At 43.2% G+C, this 27,864-nt stretch overlaps 1 protein-coding gene across 1 annotated transcript in view; it reads left to right on the plus strand.

Annotated features, from left to right (window-relative positions):
• The window catches only part of LOC116840806 (dipeptidase 1-like), a 125,301-nt gene that overhangs the window by 11,033 nt on the left and 86,404 nt on the right, over window positions 1–27,864 (plus strand). Inside the window, exon 3 of the mRNA XM_032808015.1 lies at window positions 18,229–18,382. Coding sequence (XP_032663906.1) covers window positions 18,229–18,382 — 154 coding nt within the window. The remainder of the gene's footprint in view (window positions 1–18,228; window positions 18,383–27,864) is intronic.

Consider the following 27,864-nt stretch of genomic DNA (forward strand, 5'->3'; position numbering starts at 1 on the left):
GTTATTCATTAATTTCACTTTTTTTTTAAAACATGATATATTATCGTTGTATATTATTTTATATTATTTAATCCGCATAATCCCCTCATTGACAGCCGTTCACGACAAATGCAATAAAAAAGTAGACAACAACTCGGGTTGAGATCGAAACAGCCGTCGCGGGAAAAGGCAAGGTTAGAATTTATGTCTTTTTAAAATGGGAAAAGAAGAGAGCAACCGGACGATGTTCTAACAATATCTCACGACAGGTCATCCTTTGCTGCTAAGTTCATGCAATAACCGCTTTCCACCGTTACGAAATACGCCTCTCTCCCCGGAAAGGCCGAGCTCCGATTATCCGTTTCGGCGCCGAATGCCGGCTCCACGAGCAAACTCCGCGAAACTCTCGAAAGTGGCTCTGATAAAAGACATCAAGGAAGAGGCGCGCCAGCGATTTGCCCCGATGCCGGCGAGCCGAAGGCAACTCGTTACCGATAACGAGTGAGAGCCTCGTCTGTGACCCATTGTGCACCGTATAATAGTTCGTCCTTCTTGCCGAGAAGCAGCGGCCAGTGCGAGCCGCGGGCAACGAACGCCACGTGTCGTTGATAAAACTGGAAAAAGTGTGCGAGCTCTCCGGGCGAGTCGTCTGGAGCGCTCTTGGGGAGCGCTTCTCGTGCAAACGAACGGCTTCAAAACGGCGCAAATAAATAAAATCGAGCTGATTACACATACTCGCACTGTGGCCATCGATTGTCTCGAGCCGATATTAATGCGCCGGGCTACGCGCAGATAGATGGCGGATGCGGGATGCGGTAACGTGTTTCTTGCAAGAATCCCCAAGCAATCGGTTTCGCATCCATCGCCGGCGCGCGTTACAAATCCGCATCGGTTTCCGCGGTGCTTAACTCTGTTGGACATCCAACATTTCATATGGGAGACCGGGGCTAGATGTCACATATTTCAAAATTTCGAAGTCGCAACTCCTGAGACAACTAGTCGTTGTGACTGACTGTACAAGCATCATAAAGGCGACCTTCTTTTGTGTGTTGATGCTCGCCACGATTCTGTTAACTGTATATCTTGTTTTGTAATAATTAAACCCTAACCCTACCTACACGCAGCAACGTAGCCATTTTACCGGGTTCATTTGCCCAGCAGCGCAAGATAAAGAAGACTACATATGAAATGTATATTCTGATTAGTAGTTCGAATCTTTGCGAGGGGTCTCTACAGTTCTCCTGCTGGTCCTTAACTATGAACCAAGTTTTCCATATGCTCGATTTCAAGCATTTTATGGATAAAAATCGCTTCTATCATTCGAAACAGAATATCGTGCACTTGTAAGAAATGTTATTCTAGCTGGTAATACGTCTCTTGGCTTGATTCGATGAAGAACATTGATATCAAATTTGAAGAGACGGAAATTGACTCTGCTATTAAATCAGTTTTCTTTCCTATCTTTTAATTATAATATCATTCCGGTTTTTAATACGACTCAGGGGAAAGTATCCACGTTCGAGGACCATTTCGCAATTTCATACCCACTGTCTTCTCAAGATAAATACTAAAAGAAGCACATGAGCGACGTACCCCTGGGGCCATCTAAACTCAGTCTCCCCTACACCTGTCGCGCGATCGATAAGCGAGAGAGAGAATCAGCGCGCGCTTCATTTACCCCGTAATATAATTTCCTCTTTATAGACTGACAAGAAAGGCACACGTCTCATCACTCCAGCTTTTTGCACGTCGACGTGTTCGGAGTTAATTGATAATCGAGGAAACGAGGGAGCGAATGATCACGAGTAGTACGCGAAATTGTCACGGGGGAGACGGAACGATTACACGAGAGAGTCGCGCTGCAATTTTACCGTATCTCCGAGGACCCGAAACACGCGGTTCTTAATCCTGCCGGCGGATATATTCGGTCCGCGAGTGAAATAACTTAACGGCGCCGTATAATTAAACCGGCGACGAGTCTCCCGCATTGGTGCGGCGTTCCGCGAGCGAGACCGTGGATCTCGGAAGTATGCCTCCATAAACCCGATAACCGCGATGGACCAACCGGCGTAATTACCTCGTTACACCGCGCTGTTTATAGCCTTCGTCGCCGCACGGAAATATTTAATTACCCACTTCGCAATCCCTGCTGCGGCAGACGCCGGACCGTGTCGGGCTCTGGAGAAGCGCGGAACTCGTCGGAGCTTGAGGCTCCCGTATTCTCGCCATCTTGATTCATGACGTCAGGAGCGAGAAAAGGTTATATCTATGAAATATCATACTGGTGACCGATTGAGTATTTTTGTCAAATGTACTCCGAAAACTCTTCTTTTGCTCTAACAATCAATAAACAGCCATAAAATTAACGTGACAAAATCATGAAGAAAGGTAGGCTAAAAGGAAAGGTTACGTGTCACGTTAATTTTGCGGTTATTTATTGATTGTTAGAGCAAAAAGGTTTTCGGAATATTTTGCAAATGTGCTCAATCAATCCCAAAGGTCATTTTATAGATACATTTCTTTTATTCAATATATTTTGTCAGAATTTTGAGCATGAATTTCCTCGCTTCTGACGTCATCAAACAAGAGTTTCAAGGCAAAGACCAGTGATCCAAGACTCCTGTGTTCTCGCCGCAGCCATCTTGGTTAACAATATTGGAAACGAGAAAAGAAAGAAAGATTTTTTTCATTGAGATAAGAAAGGAAGATTTTCGAAAAATGTTATAAAAATGTACTCAATCGATCCCAAAGGATATATCCTTTTATTTCAATATATTTCATGAGAATTTTGGGCATGAGTTTTCTCGTTTCTGACGCCGTCAATCAAGAATTTATGTGGCGCGGGACCAAAAGAGCCTTAAACGCAGAAACGAGGGGCGACGAAGGCCCTTCGCGCCGCCAAAAGATTTCCGCTGCCGCAGCAGCGGGAAAGAATGGCGAGTATAATCGGCGTCGGCGGTTCTAGGTGTTCAGTCCGACCGCAACATTCTCCGGGGCTTGCCTCCCGCGACAGCCGCGAAAATGTCCCGAGAGGTTCTAATTATTTGCAATTAGGTTCCCCGTGTTCTACCCTTTGCTACGACGGGCCGCGACGGGCCGCGCCGTGGCCGATGGGCAATTTCACGCCTTCCTACACACGCGGAAAATTTCAAGCTGAAATATGATCTATTTAATGGCGACGCCGTGTCCTTCTGTCGAGCGCAGCGCGCTCGAGTAAGCGGGCCGCGCGGCGCGTTTGTGCCGTAATTAGGCGCGTATGCTCTCCCGGTAGCAAAATTGGGCTAATGTCGCCGAAATAATGAAAACACGAGCAATTTCAACCGGTTTCATGCGACGGCTCCGGGGCGGAATTTCGCGATATCAAGCGAGACGTACACCCGGTTTCTCAGCGGCGAATTTCCAGCGCGGGCGAAGCAAAATGCCGCGGGAAACGCGACGGAGGAAAATGGAAAAAAGCTGAGAAACGAGAGATCTTTTCCGATGCGAAATTCTCTCCCGGCTTCTCACGAAAAATACAGCGCGAGCCCTTTGGAAATTAAGGAAATAAGAAAGAACGAGAATCCTGCGAAAGACCGAAATAAAAATTTGATGTCGATTTAACCGGGCACTTTTTCTCTCCCACCATGAAGGTTTCCTCGCTGATGCAGCTCGCCGTGCAACGCCGGTATCACTTTTATCGCGCGCGAGAGATTCTTCCCGATTGACTGTACCACCGCGCGAAAATACATTTGAAAAAAGGAAGAGCTCTGTTCGCACAGAGACGAGATATAAGACCGTCAAACGTGGAGAGAACGGACCCGCGAAACGACCTTGCATGCGCGTTTGCTCGCATCAAGGAAATTCAACGGGATCGTAACTTTCTTTCCAGAATCGACGTCCTGGAGGATGATTACGATCGCAATAGCCGTAAAAATTCGTTGTCGAAAATGCGCGCCACCGTGGCAAACGCGCGATATCTGATCACCGCGACTCGAACATACACGCATGTGGCGGATTCTTCGGCAAAATACGCGGGGGAAACTCATTCGAGTAGACTATATCTTCGCGCTGGGATCCAGTCTTCCCTCTCCTACGACCGCGCCTGCCTTATAGAGCGTTTGTATGTATATAAAAATAAAAATCAGAAGGAGACGCGGGGCATTTCCAATTTACTTCGAATCTATTCCGTCGCCCGATTGCGAGCGATTTCATCGGATGCAATCGAGCCTGTTCCACTTTCGTGGATGTGCCGGGGAGAGAAGGACGAGGTGGTATGGGAAATGAGGGGGTGTGTTCTCTTTTTTACTTTCACCTACATCGAGATAAGAAGGGAATCGAAAATGGGGTCCGCCAGGAAAAACGGGAAAAAGCCCGCAGTTAATGACGTATCGCTCAAAATATCACGGAAATGAACGGAAATGAACGGACGAGACGTGGAAAGAGATAATTATGCAAGTGTCAGCTTTCGTTTCATAATAGAGCTACGGAATCAACGAGATAATTCATATTTGCTCGGAAATTATTTGCTCGGGTTAGCAGCACTCGAAATATCTTAATCATTGTTCACAGAGAGGAAATTATAGGTCTTTTTGTTACATACATGCTTTCCAATTTTATCATACTTTTAATAGCCCAGAAATAAATAGACTGTCAATAAAGTCTATCTTGCCGCGAGGCATAGTAAATTTTGCTAGAAACATCCCGTGTTGAAATTTGGACCCTACTTTTGACCTAATATGCCATTTAACGCCCATTTTAACACTCTGAAGCCCACATCAACCTCTTTTGATTCTATTTAGCCTGTTAGCTTCGCCGAGAGGTTCTCTTCAAAACCTAAGTGGTATTTTGTACGCTTTCTACCATTAAAAACGCTAAAGTAGTTTTCATGTGTATTATATTATACATGCACTGATCCTTCAGAATATACAGATGTTAGAAAGTTCAGGCTCAAAATGGGTCTAAAATTTCATCACGGGATAGCAGGTGTTTTAATAGTGCATTTCAGTTTCTATAAAATATATAAATAGCACATATATAAGAGAAATGTGAGAGAATAGAGTGGATTACCGGAGGACGTCGATCTGTTTCACGGTCACAAAATCCTACAGTAAGTTTTACTACGAAATTCTCTCCGCGCGTTCCGTATTTTAAATTACTCATTTTATTCGTCGTGTTTGTGGGCACAGAGGAGATGAAAAAAAGACGCGACGTCAACGCGGTCGTTTTCCAGCTCGCGCTAACGCGTAACTTTACGAAAATATCTACGTCCGAAATGCCTTTATCGATGCGCAGCATGCCTGTTCGCGACACGCGCTTTAATTCCCTCTCGCATTCGGGAGGATCGAAACAACGACCAGTATTTCCTATCGACACGCAAGTCCACTTCGTTTAACTTCATTCTGTTAGCTTTCGAACGTGTCGGCCGGTACAACTGGCTAACACCTGCAGAGACCCGACAACTGCATCCGGCCTGTAGAATGACGCGGATTAGAGTATGGCTGGCCAATTTCCATTTCCCGCGAATGGTGGCTGCGCGTGGGCAAGCCATGACCTAAGGATCGACCGTGATGAGCGTAACAACAATGGTTTCACGGAGATATCGCGGATATCGCAGTATCTCGCGACTTCACTTCGATACGAGTCCCTTTAGTATTCATGCGAACAATTAAATTCCCCCGCATTGAGAGAAAAAGTTTTGCTAATTTAACGAAATAACAAAAACAGTCGTAACAAAAGCTTTTGTTCGTTTGTTATTAAGTAGGACACTGAATGGTTAAATTTGTTGGCAATGTGGGACAGCAAATAACTCCGTAGTGGGATCGAATGATTTGTCACTTTCAATTTTCTGCTCTGATCAACACTTCTGTAATGGAGACCTAATTAACTTAACCTAAATACACGAGAACAAATGTGATTTGTGTCTCAGGCAGCGTATGTTTGTTGAAATGACAAATAATGAGAAATTATGTGCAACGCTGTGGCTATTCGATCTGTTTCCCTAACAATCATCAAACAGTAAACGCGCCTTTGTTGTGATAACCGGGGGATTTTTCGCGGGTGGAAGTTAACACGTCTGCGGCACGTCGTGCGCAATGAAGCACAAACGCGTTGTGTAAACTCGAACCGTGTAGATATTGACGTGAAATTGTTTAACAGTTCCTACGTTAATATTATTCTTTGTACGGACACAGTATACATCTCTCCTTCTCGTTTTCTCTCTCAGGATAAAGTGCTATTTCCCAAGCAAATTGAACGCGATGGCGTAAAGGGGCGATTAAATTTTATTTTGCGAAAGGCGCGTCGGGACCTAATGAGTCGATGGCGGCCGAGACGCAAAGTTCGATATCGGCCTCGTTAATGCGGAATTCCCACGAACATCCTCAAACGACTTCGCTAATTTTTTCCCGCTCCCCGTTATAATTGATTTTATTAACGAGCTGCGAAGTCGCCGGACTCTCGCCAAACTCGGATGGCAGCCTTCGTCGCTCGTTCGCTCGTTCGTTCGTTCGTTCGTTCGTTCGTTAACGCATTGACGAGCAGATGGAAAGAAGGCCCGTTCGGTTTCTGTCTGATAACGATCGAAGTTTCCTCCGTATCCCCGTTTTAAATCCGCCATTGTACGAAGTGATTCAAGGGAAGAAGAATGGAAACGGATTATTGGCACCGTCCACTGAGTCCATTTGTAAGGAACGGAGGAATTGTGAAGGGTCGGTCACCGTGAGATCATATTATATAAAGCAGCGGACAGTCCTTCTCTTCCGTCCTTGTCTCCGCTCGCTCCCTCACGTCCCTTTTCGTTCACGACCCCGGAATTCATGTGCTCAACTGATGACTGACGGTCGACTCTCAAAGTCATTCCCGTACATTGAGAATAAACGGTTGGTCCAATTAAAATTACAGTTGGGGAAATGATTTCTGGTTAATTAAGTTATCTTTAGCCTATTATATTTTCCGCTAAAATACCTCAGAAAGAAGTTATTTTTGGCGCTGACCATATTTTTTGGTGGACCTAACGCGAAAATTAATATCAAATATAATTAGTTAACCTAACAAAGGAAGACTGTGGGGTACGGTGATAAAGGTTTAGAATAATACGCGCTATTTCTGTATAATATATGCCTCATACTTCTCGTACGGGAACGACGCTCGCAAATACCACATATTTCTTTTTCTCAATTCAGCAGGAAGCAGCGCGTCAATTTCTCCCCGCGCCGATTACAGAACGATACAATGGCCAATTCATGTCACCGCGAACTCAATCGAATAATTGACGGGCAAAGCTCAGGGAGGATATATCGGGGATATATCGGGGATACACAGAACCGCGTCCTACGCGACTCGCTCGCGGAAAGAAAACGCGCATTAATCAAAATCAGTCGACGCGGTAATTAATTAAGTTTCTTCCGGGGAGATGTTCCCGCGCGAATTTCGCACGGGAGCCGGAAGACAGATGGAGCGCGACGCTCATACCGAGGGGGCAGGCCGAAATTCGGGCAAAAACACGCTAGATACTAATCCGGGGATCTCATTCGGCCAACGTTCCGGATACTGCGTGGTAGACGGATTAACGGAGTAATTTGCAGCGCATAGGAAATAACGTCGAGAGCGAGGAAGGGAGAGAGTGAAGAGTAAACTGGCAGGAAGAGGCGAAAGCAAAGTGTGCGCATATAGACACGGATAACGAAGTCGCAGACGTGGGAGAGTTGGCATACTAGCCGGAAGAGTTAGGTCTGGTATACAACAGGTGTCGTGAGGCGTAAGAATTGGCTAATCATTGTCGATTACTGCAAGAATAATCGGCTATAATTGACCAGTTCTTACGGCTCACGACCAGCGGCCTTAAAGGGACGCGAGCGCGCGAATACGTCAGGCAAATCGTCGTACGGAATCGTTAGACTCGGGCAGGAAGCAAGGATGGAGATAGACGAGCTCGCCGAGGTAGCAGAAGAGCGACGAATATTCCTGGCCACAGGATCGTCGGATAGTAGCAAACGGAGGCGAGATTCGCCTCAGAACACTAAGTGTTCGCGAGTCGGAGAGATACTCGCAGGGGGAGCATGTGAAGGCGGAGGCGAGTAGGAGCGGAGAAGACGAATCTTCGTAGCTATGACGATCGTCAGCGGCGAATGCGGTAAGGTTAATTTTCGGCACTACGCGGTACGTCCGCGGCCCGCGATGCGGATATATATATATATATATATATATATATATATATATATATATATATATGTATGTATGTATGTACGTGCACGAACCGACAGACACCAACTTCCGGCGGAGTTAATGTAGCAGCAACGCGTAACTCGATTTCACGGAGTTGCTCGAACGCGTCGGATGCGGCGCTCCCGGGTCGACCTCTCGGGGACCCGATACCGTTCTCTGAAATCGGATCTGGTTCTAGGATCCCGAAACGTGACTGAAAACTTCGCGGTAAGTCCGAGTCTGGGAGGGATCCAGTGGTGCCGGCGACGGCCGCGACGGCGGACATTTCTCCGCGCACGACGAAAATCAGGCGACGCAAACTTTCGCGGAACAACCGTCACGAAATCTCATTGATTCCGCATCCCGTTCACGGGCGCGGACGCGGAATTGGAGGAAATTTGCTTGCCCCGCTTCTCGTTAGAACGGCTGAAGTTCCCCGCGAAAATGTCGCGTTGACGCGAAGCTTTGTGCGCGTCGCCTCGAAAATTGATTGAAAATTGTCCGGCGCGTACGGGCGCGCGTCGCGTTGCGTGCTGACTTTCCGGGGAACGGCCGAAAGACGGATGATTGACGCATTTACAAGGGAGGGTAGACATTTTCATCGCGTCCTCTCTCCCTAAGGAAAGAGAGAGTGAGGCGTGTTTGTGCGTGTTAGTTACCCTTGGTCATTAATTTAATTCTACGCATATATATATGCGCGCGAAGGCCTGGGCGTAATAGAATCGCCCGACGTGAAAACGTCGGGCAATGTGTTTAAAATTTTTTAATCTTCTACACCGTACGATGTAACATGTCCCTCGCGAGTCTCATGAATATATGAATGTATGGGACCGTAACGTTTGCGTATCAACCCGCGCGGGTTGATAAAAAAGTTAATAACGTAATAGGGACGCGGCACGCAAATGGCGCCGGGCTACGATATAAATTGTCACCGTTACGGGGCGTATTAAGCCTTAAAACGCCGCGAGTCTCAGTCTCTCCAGGCAGCGGGGTAACTTTAAAGAGGTACTAACGAAGTTTACCGGTTGGACCGCGGCCACCAGCGCGGCGCAGATTAGGCTTTACGAATCTCGCGCGTGTGGGACGAGAGCCCAAGAGGCGATGTAATCGCCGAACGAATTGAAACGAATAGGGAAGAAAGTCCCTGAACTCTCGCGCTCGCGCACGAGCCTCGTTTATATTTCCGCGCGATCGATCTCCGCGCCAAAGTCCCGACGTACACCGCGTGTAATGCGATAGGAAAAGCGCCCCAGGCTCTCTTTTAACGCATCTGGAAACGTCGGCTGCGCTGACATTTATTGATGGCGTGCGCGAGCGTGAAATATTCCACGCCAGCCAACAAAACCGGCGCTGACGTTAAGTCGCGGGCAAAAAAAATCGCCCAACGAAGAATAATCCCGACACACTGTATGCTCAGCCGCGATTGACGTTTCCCAAAAAGGGGCGCGCGTGCTCCCGCTCAAACGCAAACGCGGGCAAAGCGATTTGTCAGCACGTTGAACGCGTTCGAGGCCGCGAAATCCGCGCGGCGTGTTGCGTGTCGGCCGCGAAAGCGAGCCGTAATGCTCATCCCGACAAAGATGCAGGCGGCCTCGGCACGTCGATCCTTACCGCATTACTTTTAACGGCCACTTTGAGACCGTCGCGGAAATTCCCTGGGCGCGATCGTGTCGCTAAATCGCCGCGTTCGTCCTGCAAGGTTGCGACAGATCCGCAAGCGTGTCGAGCTGCGCGGCGCGCCGCGGCCGGGATACTTATTTGCATGTCGAGTAACGTAACTCGCAGCCCGCAAACGGAATGCTCGCCATTCATATGCATATACAGGGCGCCCGGCCACCTTATCGCGCTTTGCCAATTAACCACCGCTCGCCATCCACCAACGGCGCCGCCACCTCTTAACGCCGGCGAGCCCGGTAACCCCTCGTCGCCTCGGCAAACGCCGAAAATTCACCGGCGGTTTCGCGAAATCGACACCGGGGCTGCCTCGGCTCCTAAGTGCGAGCGAGCGAGTGAGCACGTTGCATCCCTTCCTGAATATGTATGACGAAATCACGGGGCCGGAACTTAAAAGTACGAGGAGGAAGACGCGATTATTAAACGTGCCGTTTAGTCCGAGGCGCGAGTTACTCGCGATTTTGCCCTGTAAAACGGTGATGCCTACCCGAATCGAAATTTCCCGATCCTATTTTCGACTTCAACATTCCATTCAACGTTTATTTTGATACTCTGAAGCCTGTGTCGACCTCTTTTGTTTTCATTTAATCTACTTTTTAGCTTTTCAGCCGGGAGGTGCTCTTTAGAACCTTCACACTCTGAGAGAAATTTTCTGATAAGAAATTAACAAACGGATATTTCCGATCAAAATACCGATGAATTTTATATCCGATCAGGATATCCGATTAAATTTAATCTGATACTTCTGATCATAATGGCATTTTATGAGATAAATTTCATCAGATTCAACAAATTATAAATCAGTATTTCTCATCGGATCGTTTCCTGATCGAATATAAAAATCATTGGTATTTTGATCGGAAATATCCGTTTGTTAATTTCTCATCGAGTAATTTTTCAATGCAAGTGGCATTTCCTGCCATTTAGAGATGTTAAGAGCTAAATAACTTCAATCTCTTTATGTGTGTTAAACGTTCACTGATCCTTCGGAATATACAGATGTTTGAATGTTCAAGTCGAAAGTAGACTCTAAAATTTCAGTCCGGGCAGACAACGCTCGCGCACTGTATAGATCGCTTTATCTCTACGCTCGTACTTCTCTCCTGCTCAATCCACGCGTGCGCTCCCCTTTCCCTTTCTCGCTTTTAATTTTTCTTCGCGATCGATCAATCAAATTTCACGTTTGACCGCTAAAAAAGTAGACCTGTCGATATGGAAACTCGTCACAATCGGTATTGGCGCGCGCGAGATATACAATCGACAATCGGTCGATCGGTCGGTCATCGCGGAAGAGCGACGGCGATAATCACCGGATAGAAATGTCCTCTGCGATGTTAAATGTGCGACTGAATCAACTGGAAAGTGCGCGGAGGGATACCGGTGGCAGGAAAGTGCACGCGGCTCTCTCGCCGTGGAAAAAATCTCCATGAGACTTTCCACCTGTCGCAACATTAAGCGTCACACGCCACACGGTCCTCGTAATCTTGTGTTTTCGTGAGTGCAGAAGTTCCGCCGCTATACATAAGCCGAAATTAATGTCGGATATATCTCGCCCCCGTAGGCACGCCCTCTTGAATATGCATGCGGAGTTAACGGAAACGTACTTTAATAGTGCGGAAATACCTTCATAATCATTACTGTAGCGCGTTTTCGCGGAACGTTGTAACGCGCGCTAACCGTAAATCATGCAGCGAGCTCCTACGGTCTATTCCAAATTCAATTAAAAGTGAGTTCCTCCCAATTTATAATCATGAGGCGCATAAACGCGGGCGTTTACGCGGACGCGAGGCCGAACCTCTCGTTTTGTCGTGCGAAGGGTGAATAAATTAGAGACCGAATCGCTGATAAATCTGATAAAACCCTCGTCTTACACGATAACCCGTCCCCGCCACCCCCTTCAATTCACAGACGCGCGCGCGCGCAGCCGCGAGTCGAGTAAGCGTGCGGTAATTTCCGCGACGTTTCGTTATCGACGGATGCAAACACGCCATTTTGGCCGACGGCCAAGACCCCCGCCAACACTCTTACGTATTACTAAAAATTTCCGCACGTTAAATGTACGACTGGCCGGTAATGGGCGACGACCCGGCGTGGAAGGCGACTCGTGCCAAATGACGATTAGAGGTGTTCATTGATATTCGAAATTATTGAATATTCGATATTATGTCAATTTCGATATTATGTTAATTTTGATATAGAAATAGAATTTGATATAAATAAAATATTTTATATGAATAAAATATCAAATAAATATTTTTTAGCTAACGAATAATTTATATAAAATGGATATATGTTAGGACAAAAGTATTAATATATAGGGTGTCCCGTATCAACCGCCAAATACTGATTTGGCAGATAGTAAAAGTTAAACCGAGACGAAAAGTCCTTTGCCATTTTTTAATACGATCATTAGTTAACGAGTTATTAGTTAATTAAGTTTTATGCTTAGCGCGCTCTGTAATTAGCGGAGCGCAAGTAGCACCGCGAAAAAATGCGAACTCCCACCTTAAGACTAGCTGGGCCTTTCTTATTAAATGTGGGAGGAGTTCACTAATCAAAATATCGGAGTTAGTCCATAAAGTACGAGTTGGCATTTTTTAGCGCGCGGCGTTGCTTGCCAAGCATCGAACTTAATTGATTACTTGTAAACTATTGCTCGTATCAAAAAGTGACAAAGGACTTTTTGTCTCGATTTGACTTAAACTGTCTTCCAATTCGATATTTTAGCGGTTGATTTAGCAGTGGGATACCCTGTGTAATTTATCAGAGTTAGAACTACGTACACAGTAAAACTTTTAGTTTGAATTAGTTTGATTGGTCAAACCAGTTGATCAATCATAGTCAAATATTCTTGAAAACGTAACACTGCTTTTTATTAATTTTTACTACATTTTCAAATCTGGATTTTCGATTCATCTTCACAATCAGATCATCTTCACAATCTCTCGTGAGGACGTAGAGCGGATTGAGATGAACGCAAAAGTCCCATACCGTTTTGCTATATTCGTAATAATAGTCGAGATAATAATTAAAGAAGAATGATCACATGCGATATGGTAGATGAGTTGCAGTTTGCCATTGTATACTTATACATTAAGTCAAACTGAACAAAAAAGTCCTCTACCATTTTGCAAATGATCACATAGATTTTTAGATATTAATTAAAGAAAATTATTATATGATTGTGTATCATAATATATAAATGTATTTTCTTTAATTAATATCTAAAAATCTATGTGGTCACTTGCAAAATAGTAGAGGACTTTTTTGTTCAGTTTGACTTAATGTATAAGTATACAACGGCAAACGGTGCTACTGCAGCTCATCTACCATATCGTGTATGATCATTCACCAATCTTTAATTAATATGTCGACTATTAAAATTAAGTAAAAGGTAGAAAGAAAAACGCTTTATAGCTCGAAAAGAATACTTTACGAATATTATATTACAACTAGATATATATAACAGTCTCAGTTTTTCAGTAATCTAAAAGAAAACGTTAACTGATTATAAAATAAACGCAATGTGGATAGTATTAAAATAAAATACACTGAAAGACAAATAATTGGAAAAAGAAAAAAATTTATGTTTTAATCTAAGTCTACAAATTATAGATTATATAAAAATATAAACTTAAAAAATATAATATTGTTAAGTTAAATACAATTAAAATCTTAGAGGGTTTTTAGATGCAATCGTTAAAGATAGTGCTTGCACATTTGGTGCATACTGGTTCACTGTATCTAACATATACTTCTTTGGATTTTATATCTTTACTTCTAGGACATTTATTACATTTTACTCTGGTCTAAAATAATTTTAGATCTTTCAGTTTCTTCAATTTTTAAAATAGATGAAATTATTAAACGCAATGACTTATGAATATATTGAGATGTAAGACGTCTCTTAAGTTCAGGTTCTACTAACTGAAAGACAAGAGCTTTTATTCTTGCGTAAAAAATGAGTCATATTGAGCTGAAGATTAAGAAAATTATTTTCATAAAAGTAACGTTAACGGTACAATGGGGTTACTGTAACCCCAGACGAAAAACAAATGCATATAATTCACAGCTACTTACAAATAACTCGATAATCTTTTCTTCTGTCATACTAAAAACTGTTACTCGAAAGGTACTGAAGATATTAGCGCCATACAGTGGATAGTTCAGGAATTATCACGAAAATAAAATTAGTTGGGATCCTTGGGACTCCATTGTACCTGTTACGGGATATACAGGGTGCACTGAGAAAATATTTACTAAATTCCAAAAAATGTTTGTTTGGATAGTACTGTGAAGATATTTGTTTAAATTAAATAATTATTTTCTAAAATTAAATAAAGAAGTTTTAAATATAAATTTGTTTTTTTAATTTTAGAAAATAATTACTTAATTTAAACAAATATCTTCACGATACTATCCAAACAAACTTTTTTTTGAAATTTAGTAAATTTTTTCCAGTGTGGCCCACGTAAAGTGTTACAATCTAATAACTCTAAACATATTTGTCCTATCAAAAAGTTATTCATGAGAAAGTTTCATATATTCGAGAGATCTTTCTAACTACGTAAACAAAAATCCACTTCCGTCCACCTTAAAGAGGGGTGGGGGGTAACTTCAAAGTTTCAAATGGGACCTCCTATACAATGTTACATATTTGGATTATACGGGAAAAAACAAGTAAACTTTGTCTGAAACATTTTTTTTTTAAATGCTCAAAAATAAACAACTTTTGGAAAATAAACAACCTTTTGATAGGACAAATATGTTTAGAGTTATTAGCTTGTAATACTTTACGTGGGCCACCCTGTATATCTCTGTGTGTGCAGTGTTAAATGAATGTACCTCCACAATATATGTACAATGTTTCAATGCTTTGTAGTAACAAATCAATATTTTCACCTTAATAAATTTCAGTTTTGATGCAATAATAAAACACTTCTTTTCCAATCTTTATTATAGAAACAAAAAATATTGCAATATGCGTTTTCCATAGCTTTCATTAAAAGTAAGGGTTATTCGATATTTTATTCAATATAACTATTCGTTCGTTGTCCACGCATATATTTTTAAAATTGACGAATATATTTGAATACGATATTTCTTCTCGATATCGACATCTCTAATGACGATTACACGTTGAAATTGTACGCGCGCGCGTCCGCTTCTACGATGTATAGAAACAGGGTGGCGTGCACGACGGGGAAGAGAATCAACGCGGCGGAATCGGGGAACAACGTCGATCGCGGGTGGATTAATTGTAGGCGGAACTCGCGGAGCTGTGCACGGAATTGTACCGCTTTGTTCAAGTACATTTTATGGATATATATATTCCCACGTGCGCGTTTCTCCCCCGCGATATAGCGAGTGTCTCGAGGCCGCGTGTACGGTACGCCACATGAAACAAAGGGCTTTACCGGCGTTTGGTCACACTATCCTGCATGGGCGATCCGATGGACAAAAGGACTCGGTCTCTCTATGCACACAGGAAGTCTCATTGTATCTGTTTAGCCGACCAGTGTACGTATGCGTTCGCAGACGGCTTACTGGCTCCGCGGCCTACTAAATTTATACTACCTCTTGCCTCCTCTTTGCCCTCTTCTCCCCTTCTCCCGCCCTCGCTCCCATCCCGAAATTATATCCACCCTCGCAAAGCCCTGACCGTCGCGCCGTCGAGAGATAAATCTTTTTTTCTCAAGAACGCAACAAAGCAGTGCGCTTGACGATAATTCAAAGCGCGCCAAGTGCTCTCTTGATAAAGCGTTCTTCGTGCACCGAACGCGTTCTGTGTTTACACCGCGATAATAAAATTGTTCGATCCTCTTCTCGTCTCTTCCTCTCGTCCTTCCGTCGACATGAAGCAAGCGCAGTTGAACGCAGTTGCAATCGCAGGGATGTCGGGCAGAATGGCGCGCGCACGTCCCTTATATTTAAATCAGATTGAACGAGCCGCCAACACATCCGCGCACTCCGAAAATGATCGAACTATTATTCGAGAGGCTACGGGCTGGAGGGAGCGGGAGAGAGGTCGATGGTACGCGCGCGAATGCTCGTTTGGTTATCTAATTCTGCTGGAAGTTAGGCACCTATCGCACCGCATGCAAAGTGCATTCGGAGAGGGTAGGTAGGTAGGTAGGGTGCGGTGCGGTTAGTTACAAACGGTCGGCAGATCCATCGCTGATTCGAGGCAGATTTGTTAGGGTAACAATGCGCACGCACACACACAGCATCCCTCGCATCCAACTCGCGCACGCCCGCGCGCACACTCCTCCGTCCGTTGTTGGGGTGCATCGAGGGCGGAAATTCCTCCGCGTCAAACTATGCCGTTGTCTGCTGACTTACGATTAGAGTAAATTCCGGAAATGCGAAGAATATCTGGCGTTTCGACGCGACAAATCCGTCAGCTCTGGCGAGTATGCGAGCGTACGTATGCGAGCCGAACGAACGAGCGGTTATCGTCTCATCGACGATTATCGCAGCCGTCGGGAGATTAATGGGATTAACGCCAAGAGTCAGTGAGGTCATATAGCGTTCGCGCGCAAAGACACATTCCAGTTTCGCGACGAAGCGCAAGACACGCGACGCTCACGCTTGGGAACACCGCGAAAAGAGAATTTCGCTATTCAGCGCGTCGGCGAATTAACTCGGTCCCTCGTCTCGACGGGAATGCAGACGCGTTTCTTGTCCCTGCCCTGAAATATCTCTCCCGGGGAACTTGGTGGGAAATAAGTTTGACGCGGCTAGCGGAGTCCACTCCGGGCTTGTGGACCGCGACGTTGTACTGAGTCGAGCACCAAGTAATGCCGTTGTAGAGGCCAAACTTGGGCTATCCGGAGTTTCTTTGGCCACGGAGTGAAACAAAATTAGGACATCGAATATTCTCTCTTTTCGGGCGGGGCTTTAGCGCTCTAGGAGCGACAAAACTCGAGACTCGGGCTCGCGAGAGTACGTCGAGAGTAAAATAAATATAACGTTCCGCGAGAGAGCGTCCGGGACGCATGACGGCAAGCTCTGAGATATTCAGGAACAAGTTGTGTCGTTCGTCCCGCAAGAATCGCGACGCTTCGTTCTCTTTCTTTTTTTTTTCTTTGCATTCGGCAAACCGGGCGCACCGGTGTAACCCAGTAAAACAACTTTATTGGGGAAGAAGCATTCGGCAGGAAGTTTCGGCCGCAAAATGTATTCCATGTCACGCGTAAAAGACATATGTTCCCGGCGGAATAAATTTATCCAACTATTTTGCGCGGCGCGGCGCGGCGCGTGCCATGTTTAGCTTAAAAAGTTTAAAAGGCAGCAAAATCTCGGACGGCACGCGCGCATACATGCATGCAAATGCACATGTATGCATACATGCGTACGTACGTAAGCGCGTAAGTGCATAGGTGTGTATAGGTGAGACGAAATTTCGACCCAACTTTCCACCTGAGCCTTCTCACATCTGTACAATCTGAAGGATTATATGTTCGATACACATGAAATTGAAGTCTTACTTAATGCCTCTAAATAAATGGCAGGAAACGCACAAAATGTCACTTGTAGATTCTAAAAAGAACCTCGTCAAAATTGGTGAATTAAATAGAATCGCAAAAAGTTAACGTAGGCTTCAAAGTATCAAAGTAGGCGTTGAGGCTCACTCGCATCGTTCATCTCTCTTCTATGACGTCGAAAAAGCGAAAAAACGCTAAACATGCTAAATATTTTTGCAAAATACGTTGTATTTATAGTAACAATAAGTACTTATAATGATAATTATAATAATATAATAATATTATAAATTTAAATAAATTACAATATATACAATAATAATAAAGATAAGAATATAATATTGCAAATATAAATGCAAATAAAATTTGTATTTATAATTAATTAATAACATTAATTAATAATAAATTAATTAGTAATAAATTATTTGTAATAATAAAATTAATAAAAATAAAATAAATTAAAGATATATCCATAAAGCGACACTTGCAATCAGCCAAGCAGATCTCTAGAACAGTCCAAATACTTTCCTCTTTTGCTCTAACTAACAATAATTTGCCGTAAATTAACGTGATATACAATTTATCTTTTCAATCTCTCTTCTTGCATAATCCTATCACGTTAGTTTACGGTAAATAATTGATTGTTAGAGCAAAAGGAAGATATTCGTAATATCGTACAAATCTGCTCGATGGATCGCAAGTGTCGTTTTACGGATATATCCTTTTGTCATGTATTTCGCAAAAATGTGTTGGCATGCCTTTCCTCGCTGCTGACATCATGAAAAAAGAGATGAACGATGCGAGGACCCAGGAGTCAGTTAAATGGAATACTGAGATCGAAGATAGGATCAAAATTTCGACTCGGGCACATACATACGCGTATCGACCGATATTTCTCCCTTTTGCGCAGGCACAACGACCTACCCTGGAATATACGGAAGTTTCTGAAGAACCAGCTGAGGGAGTTCAGGTTTGATGACCTAAGGGACACCCATCCTTGGTCACGAAGCGCTTGGAGCCATACAGATCTCAGGAGATTGAAGGAAGGCATGGTTGCAGCGCAGGTGAGTTTAATAATAACGGTAATAACAAGAGTTCGGCCCAAGTTATTACTTGGTCGAAGTTCGCCCGGCTCTATCGCGGAACTGATTGAACGTGCGCCAAAGTTCTTTATTCGATATCGGGCACGCAATCTCACAGCAATTAATCGCATTTAATATATTCGCGACGCCGACGGAGAGGGAGGATCGCGTGGCAGCCAGGGTTTTGCGAGCGGCGTGCCGATGATGCGTCGAGTCGGCCTCGCCGAGACGCTTCGCGAAAAATGTCACAAGAATATTACTAAACTAAGTCCTAAGAGGATCAGCCCAGTTAAGCCGCTTATATCAAGCGTAACTAATGCTCCTCGATAAACTTTTAATTGCCTCGATTACACGTATCAGGTTTGCCAAGTGACATTCTCGCTGGGCTTCTGCTCTTCCGTGACCGCGATTTTTTGTATACGTCACTCCATCATTCTATCCATTATCGGCGAGAATCGTACAGATTCGCGCGGGACAGCCGAGTGAAATAACATCACCGCGAATTAGTACGGCTTTTTCTCGGTTCTCCAAAGCCAAGCTCCGCAATTAGCCGGGCTTAACACGCGATTTTGCCGGGAGTTCGTCGTAGCACACGAGAGCGAAAATTAAATCTGCGTGAATGCGGAATCGCACGTCACCTTGAGACCACCCAGCGTCGCGAAATTGTAATTAAATGTTCGCGCGTGAAAGCCGACCTACAGAGTCATCGGCGATCATAATTAATTTAAAGAGTCACGTTAATTCGGTCTGATTTAGATTTAAACGGCCGCCAGCTCTGAGAATCCGCGCGCAATTCGTCGTTCACCGATATTGCAATTAAATGTTCGTCGAATGCTGCTGCTGTTGCTTGCTGCAGCACCTACTGCCTGTTTTGTACGAGAATTATTAATTTACAACGTGCTGTGTACAGTAGTCCGGTCATAAATCAAGCGGCGGTAGCGGCAGCGGCAACGCGCCTAATTACAATTAATTGATTTTACGAAGATTTCCCGTCTACGTTTCGCGAGCGTGTGGCGTGCGCGAGCTCGAAAAATCCGATTTGCGGACATCACGATGCGAATATCTCGTGATTTTCATCCAGCAGAGGTACGGTGAAATTTTCGTCGGAAAAAAGAATTGCACGAAAAAACGAAGCCGTAACACGTAACAGACGCGTTTGACGGAGAAATACGAGCTATAAAATATACAGGGTGTTTACAATTATTGACATACATTGTGAAACCTCGTTCAATTGAACATGGAATTCCTCCATCGTTTCTCCATCATCTCAGAAGATTCGTGGATGATCACGCAACAAAGTACCCTACTATTTTGCAAATGACCACGTGGATTTTTCATTATTAACTAAAGAAGATTGGTGCGCGCGTACATATGATTGTGCGCGATAAAAAGAAAATTTCGACGAGTTCTAGCTGCAGCGGGTGTGCCAATTATTGTCAGACACACCGTATATGCACCGCGAGGGGAAAATAAATCGTCGTTATCTCTCGCTGTACATCGCGGGGACACATTACGGAAGTGCAAAAAATTAATTATCCGCGCGCCGCGTCCGCGAGTCGAAGCTGCTCGGTGGACAAAATCTTCCGAGTCATACGTGGTCATCCAGAATTACCGGCGGGATCGGGTAGTTTTTCTTGGACCGTGAATTTAACGAATATAAATTCGGTCTCTTCTCCTTTCCGATCGCAGCTATAAAGCTAGAGCCGCGCGCTTCCGCCAGGCGCGATCGTTAATAACGGGGATTAATCTAAAATCGCAATTAAGATCTGACCGTAAAAAATCGCCTCTCGGTTCAATTAACGGCGGAAACGGCTCTTTAACGACCCGAGGAAAATCGAGGCGAACTTGGGCAATTAATTTCCTTCGGTTGCCCGGCGCTCACGTGCCGCCGAAAATTTACCACGACACGTTTGGCTGCCGTTTCCCCCTTACCCCGAGAGTCTCCGTCGTATTACCCCGAAATACCCTTCGATTAATCCAGCGGAAATCCTTTCCGGACCGGTTTAGTATCGTTTCGAATAAACTTCGGGATGGCGCGCGCGAAACTTTCCAAGAAGTCGGTCGATGTTTATCGAACAGCGGCTTCTGACCGCACCCCGGACAGTCTGGAGCACTCAGCGGAGAACACGAAAGGGTGAAAAGACCGTAAAAAAAAGTTAAGGAGAAAGAGAAGGGTCGATAAACTTCCAACGCATTCGTGTGTGTGTGTGTGTGTGTGTGTATGCATTGCACTATATGTTGAAAGATACTTGTATGTTTCTCTAATCTCTCTCTCTCTCCCCCCCCCCTCTTTCTTCCTTCGAGAACGTTGCTGTCGAAGTGTATTTAATAAATGAATACATGCACACACACGCACGTACACTCACGCGCATATGGGGAAAAGTTGCTAAACTGACAATGTATATATATATATATATATATATACACATGTATATATATATATATATATATATATATACATTATACATACATACATTATACATACATACATTATACATTATACATTATATATATACATTATATATACATATATGTATATATATATATACATATATGTATATATATATATATATATATATATATATACATTGTCAGTTTAACAACTTTTCCCCATATGCGTGAATGTATGTGCGTGTATTTATTTATTAAACACACTCCGACAGAGACATTCTCGAAGGAAGAGAGAGGGGGAGAAAGGAGAGAGAGAGAGAGAAAAAGAGAGATTAGAGAAACATAAAAGTGTCTTTCAACATATAATACAATGTCTCGTCGAGCGACGCGTCAATCAAAATGAAGTATGAGAACGTAAAAGTTAAAACGAACGTTGCATAAATAACTGGAATACTCAGCGTCGCCTGTCGGCTGACGTTGCGCGAATTCCTCCGCATGGGGAATTCTCTCTCACGATTCGAAACGTTCTCATTATCAAAAATTACTCCCCTTTGTGCACCGCACGTTTATTGCGTCTAAAGTAGCTCTCAAAGGGGAAGAGGCTACGCGGAGAATTTATTTACGGTACTTGAAGCGCGCGCACGCCCGCGCTAGCATGTTCTCGTAGACGTGAAGTGAATAGTCGAGAGTTAGCATAGAAGAAACGGAGGAAAGATAAAGACGAGACGAATGCAATCGCGCAATGCGCACACGTAATAGTCTCCGGCTGAAGTTCCGCGAGGATGCGTGCGAGGCGCCGCTCCGGAGAGCTGAAGATATTCTTTCTCTTTCTCTCTGTCTCTCTCTCTTCCACCCTCCCCGGCAACGTACTCGAACGTCGGATTTGATGGCGCATGGCCGCGCGTATATGGGTCGTCGGCGCGCGTATAGCCCGCGGCCCATTCATACGAGAATCTTGGCTCGTATTAAATAAGCGATGCGACTCAGTAGCAAAGGTAATAAGCGGGTATATCGCTTCTCTGCCTCCCTCCCCGTATACCCATTACGGGTCAATATAGGTACGCGAATCCATTTAGGAGCCGATATCGAACGCGACATATACATTCTTAAACGCATCGAGTCTCGGATTAAATCGGTGATGTGGGAGGGAGGATGAGCGGTGAGACGAGAGGGGGCGAGGGGGATTACCGGATTTCGGTCGCGCGAGTGCCGATATTCATTTTCGAGGTAGCGCACGCCGCCCGTAAATCCGCGCGCCCTTTCAGACGGCGAAGAGGAGCGCATCGACTCTATGATATCCGTTAAGACGCATTACGAATTAACGGGGACCGTTACTCCGCGCGCTACGCCACGGTAACGCGAGCGAGCGACAGGCTGCTAGTAGGGATAAATAATACATCGCGGCGGGGGTTACTCCGGCATGAAATTTTCAGCCGCCGCAGGACTCTCGCCGCGGGCGCGCTCGCGCGCGCAGAAATCGAGCATTTCCGGAGTGGCATCGGATAAAAGCGTAATGTCGAAGATCAGCCGATATCCTCCGTCGCGCAGGGAAGGAAATTTCTCGGGAGACCTTTGAAAATACCACTCTCGTTAGTGAGACAGTCTTGGGGTGATCCCACTATTAGGGGCCGGTCTAGACACGGTTATGGCAACCGGGCGAAGTGCCATGATAAAGGGGACCGTTGCCATGAGCATCGCCGCGATCCGAAAAGTTACCCTCGTAAAAGCGCAATATGGAATAAGGAAGCTCCAAAAAGGGAGCGTGCTCTTGATTGCCCGCGCCTGAATGTTAAACGGCATTCGCTTACCTCAAGACAACGAGATGCAAAGGAGAAAGCGAAGGAGAAAAAGTCAAATGAGCGGCGCCCTCCGTAGACCCAGCCGAAATTTTAGCCTTACCTGACATGACCCTATTTCCTAACATCCGTATATTTTAAAGGATCAATGCATGTTTAAAATATATATGGAAACTAAAGTCTTGGCGTCCCTGAAGCCCGTATTAATGATCGTTACTTGAAACTTCTCTCAAATGAGAGAGACTATTATATAATTCAATTGAAAAATTCGGATCTAACTGAGTAAAAATCTAGGAAGTCTCTCACCTGAGACAAGTTTCAAACGACGACTATTGATACAGCCCTAAGGGCCGATTGTTTCAACCTTTTGGTTCAAATTATTTGACAGTTAAATCATATGTCTATCTTCGTTTTTCCTTCAAATTGGACAAAGACATGATTTAACTCAGGTAGCTTACCAACAGATTGGAACAATCGGCCCTTAGGGCTGTGTCAATAGTCGCTTGAAACTTGTCTCATGTGAGAGACCTCTTCAATTTTTATTCAGAATTAGATCCCAATTTTCCAAATGAATTATATAATATATATGACACATTGTATCTGTAATCGCGATTCAACCGGAAAGCTTCTATCCGACTTTGAACTCAGATCTAAGTATCTCACTTGAGAGGAGTTTCAAGTAACGACTATTAATACGAGCCTTAGCTTATCAAGAGATTGAAACAATAAATCCTAAATAGCAGAAAACACACTGAGGAAAAGATATCTAAAAATTAACAAATATTTTATTAGGTGAGTACCATTAATATATTTATTTAAATCAAAATTCTCTTTATTTAAACCGCACTGAGAGAAATTATTCGATAAGAAATTAACAAACGGATATTTTCGATCAAAATATCAATGAATTTTTATATTCGATCAGGAAACATCCGATGATAAATATCGGTTCATAATTTTTTTATTGATTTATCTGGTGAAATGCCATTATGGTAGGAAATACTCGATTAAATTTAATCAGATATCCTGATCGGATATAAAATTCATCAGTATTTTTTAATAAATAGAAATATACATTTGTTAATTTTTTATCGGATAATTTATCTCGAATAAACAATAGTACATAATTACATAATAACAATAGTAGATAATTTAGTACGAATAAACAATACTCAGTTTAAATGAAAAGAATTCTGATTTAAGTACACGGAAAAAACAATATGGTTGATCCATACAGAAATCTGGTTGTGCCAACCAGATTCAATAATAAAATACGGAACAACTATTTATGTGGTTGCTGCAACCAAAGAGCAATGGTTGAGTTACTTATATTGCAGCAGTGATAATACATGGTTAATACAAACGCGGCTCATTACGCGGCAACTACAAATGTATATTTATACACTCAAAACCAGTTTTCACATGTATACATCTCTAGCTGTGCGCGTAATGAATTGCTTTTGTTTTCTAACATCGCTGCTTTGCAATATAGCATTGATTAATGCAACTATATCGATATTTAGCTTGTCTATGCAAAATGATCTCCTTACTAATTTCTGGTTGCCACAACCAGATCACGCGGAACTTCATTGATGTAGTTGATACACCAAAACAAGTAAGTCGAATCAACCATACACATAACTATCATACAAAGATATTATGTATATGATGCTATTAGTAGAGATATTAGTAGAATGATGCAGCTATTTGCTTACAACTAAATATTTTTTGTTAGGTGCACCACATCTCTTTTTTCCGTGTAAATATGTTAATGGTATCCATCTAATAAATATTTGTTAATTTTTAAATTTTTTTCTCAATGTGCACAAAATGTCATTTGTAAATTCTAAATAGAGCCTCTTGAGAAAGCTACTTAAATGGAATCAAAGGAAGTTGATGCAGATTTCAGAGTATCAAAGTAAACATTGAATGGCATATTACAAGTTGAAAGTAGGATCAAAATTTCGACTTGGGAACGTCGTTTAACATCGTACTTTGCAATGGAATAATTCATGCTATTAAATAGGATATTAATACCACCCGCATAACGACGTAATGAAGCGCGCACGACCGCGTGTTTACCGGGCGCGGCCGTACGTACCGCCGCACGTTATGAGCAATTTTTCATAATTAATGCCAATCCGCGATCACAAGGCGCGCGCGCGAGCACGCGGCGTAATAACGAGGAAAAATAATGAGGACGATAGAGCGACCGTGCAATGGCCGAGTCGAGTGTAATTGCGCGCCTGGTCTTCTTTTTATAAATAGCACGTTTGTACGCGAGTCGCATTAATAAAACGATTAAAATTAGCGCGGGGCTAACGCGAGAATTTCGTAATTAACCAATACTCGCTGGAAAGGCAAGATGATATTACGTGCTGATATTATTTCAGGATAATAATAATAACGGAGAACGACGCGCGCGACCGTATATTTCGCCATTCAATCGGATCTGCATTACTTTGATTAATAACGTAATTTTCCAGTCGTGATCACGCCTACCTCTTTTTCCCCTCCCCTAAATATCGACCCTCTCTCATGCTATATTAACCCTCCGACAGGCGTATTTTGTAACGCAAATGGGCGCAAAGTATCTCAAAACAACAAATCGATTCTTCTCGTAAATATAATTAAAAAATGTTTACGTCTGCAACGAGTTTATCGTGTTTTCGCGTATATATGTATTTGAGTGTAGTCGAATCTACTGATGAAAAAAATTGTCAGATTTTTTAGCTGCAATAACAACTCGAATCGAAATTTTAGTCCTACTTTCAACTTGGACTTTCTAACATTTATATATTCTCAAGGATCAGTGCATATTTAATATACATGGAAATTGAAGTACTTAGCATTTCTAAACAGCAAAAAACACATAAGATGCCACTTGTACTCTAAGAGGAAAAATATCTAAGAAACTAAAAATATTAATCTGGTAAGTACTAATAAAACATATGCAGTTAAACTAATACAAATATACTTTTTAAATAAATAAATATACATTTTCCTAAAACCTCAATAAATAAATAAGTTTCATGAAAGCAATCGTTTATTCTATTTAAATAAAAGAATTCAGATTTAAATAAATATATTTTTAGTACCCACCGTGTATTTTTCATTCTTTAGATATTCTTTTATTCTCAATATAGATTCTAAAAAAGACCTTTCGGCTTTAGTTAGTAAATTAGTAGGTTAAATATAATCAAAAAAGATAGATGTAGACTTCAGCGTATCAAAATGAGCGTTAAATAAAACATTGAGGTTAAAAGATTAAGATTTCGACTCGAGAAAACATCAATGATTGTCAAAAACTATGAAGATCGAGATAGAGGAGGGTACATGCACTGAGAGAAATTACACAATAAAAAATTAATAAATGAATATTTCCGATTAAGATATCGATGAATTTTTATATTCGATCAAAAAATATCCAATGAGAAATGTTGGTTTATAATTTTTTGATCGATTTATCGGATGAAATGCCATTATAATCGGAAGTATCCAATTAAATTTAATCGGATATTCTGATCGGATATAAACATTCATCGGTATTTTGATCAGAAATATCCGTTAATTTTTTATCGGATAATTTCCCTCAGTGTGAAGGAACTCGGTTCCGCTGTAAAAGTGTCGCGAAAATATTGAAAATTTGAAATCTGAAGTTGTATCTGTCAGATATACAGCGCCTATCGGAGGGTTAATGAAAATGCATTAAAAAGGGGAGAAAGAGAGAGGGAGAGAGAGAGAGACAGAGAGAGACAGAGAGAAAGAGAGACAGAGAGAGAATACGTTTGTCAAAGAGACTACATCATGGAGATTATGTTCCGGTCTCTACGGATCCCTTAAGGTATCCAGCCTAGTAACGTCAGGACGAAAGGGATAACCACTCGGTTATGTCCATTGGGACGAGCACGCGTACACGTATCCATATAACGTATACATAACGCATACACGGTATACCGAATGTATACAGCAACCAAACCGAGTTCTGCCTCGATCTATCACTGTCCTGGTTAATTCAGACGAGCTGACGGTATCCACCGTGGAAGGTTACTCACCATTGATCGCGTGCCATCGACTTACGCGGATCTTACGTAACATTTCGACACGGACATACGGATCGTAGTAGTGCAAACGATGCTTTCGCGCGACCGTCGCCTTGTCGATACGTCGTACATGCGCGGCGAAACGGACAGAATAAAAGCAATTTTTGTATTAACGTGGAAAACAGAAAGGGAAACTACGCCCGCGCGGGATCTCGAGTCGAAATTATAGCCCTACTTTCGATTTGAATTTTCCAACACTTCGTACGTTCTGAAGGGTCAGTGTTTATTTAATACACATGAAGTCCTGCCGAAAACGTACAAAATATCTCAAAAAGTGTTAAAAGTGTATACTTCAGTATAAGCATAGAGTGTCAGCGTAAGTGTCCAGTGGAATATTGAGGTCGAAAGAGTAAAATCCAAATTTCGACTAGGAATATTATAAGCTCACAGTACACAGCTGTGCTACGTTAACGCGACGTAAAATCCGTAGAGTACGATCGACAAGTACTTACTCTCGTTCGGAACCTTCAGGCTGTCGACCCGTGAGACCTTCGGCACTTCCGGCACATCACAAATCACGAAAGTGCATTCCAACTTGAGATGAGCCGAAGCTCCACCGATTTATCGCGTGGGAGGGTGAGCTCTGGCGGTGGGAATTCGTGTTACACTTTCGGTGTAACTTCGAGCCGGCGAGAGAAGCAATTTGCAAGAAGCAGGAAATTTACGTTCCCGGGCGCCCTCGCGCACTTGTTTCGAAATTTTAGGTGCAACACGAAGAGACGGGCGAAAGATGGAACCGCGTGCAACGGCGGAACGCACGGCCTTTATTTTTTGCCGGCGACCGCGAGCAAATCGAATTTCTATTATTTTGCGGATGTTTTTTTCGTTATACGTCTTCGCGCCCGATAGACTAGATTGGTAGCAATAAAAATGCAATTGCCTCGCGCGTATCGAGGATAGCGAGTATAGACGGAAACTTTTAACGGCAATAAAATCGCCATGAATCCCGCAAATCGCTTAATTTCTCCAATTTCTCGCCATTATCGCTTTGCCATATTAACATTTGTACAATGTGCAGCGAGTACGGTTCATTAACTGTTATATAGTTAATAAGATAAAGACTAATAGACGCACTAATAGACTGAAGAATTATCTCGTCGATCAAATTATCTCGTCGTCAAAAATCTTAGAAATCTTGGAAGACTCAATGGTCTTAATTACTTTGAAAGCCCGT

Source organism: Odontomachus brunneus, unplaced genomic scaffold (genome assembly GCF_010583005.1).
Source record: "Odontomachus brunneus isolate Ranch 3 - 2012 unplaced genomic scaffold, Obru_v1 Obru_scaffold_012, whole genome shotgun sequence".
Taxonomy (NCBI): Eukaryota; Metazoa; Arthropoda; class Insecta; order Hymenoptera; family Formicidae; genus Odontomachus; species Odontomachus brunneus.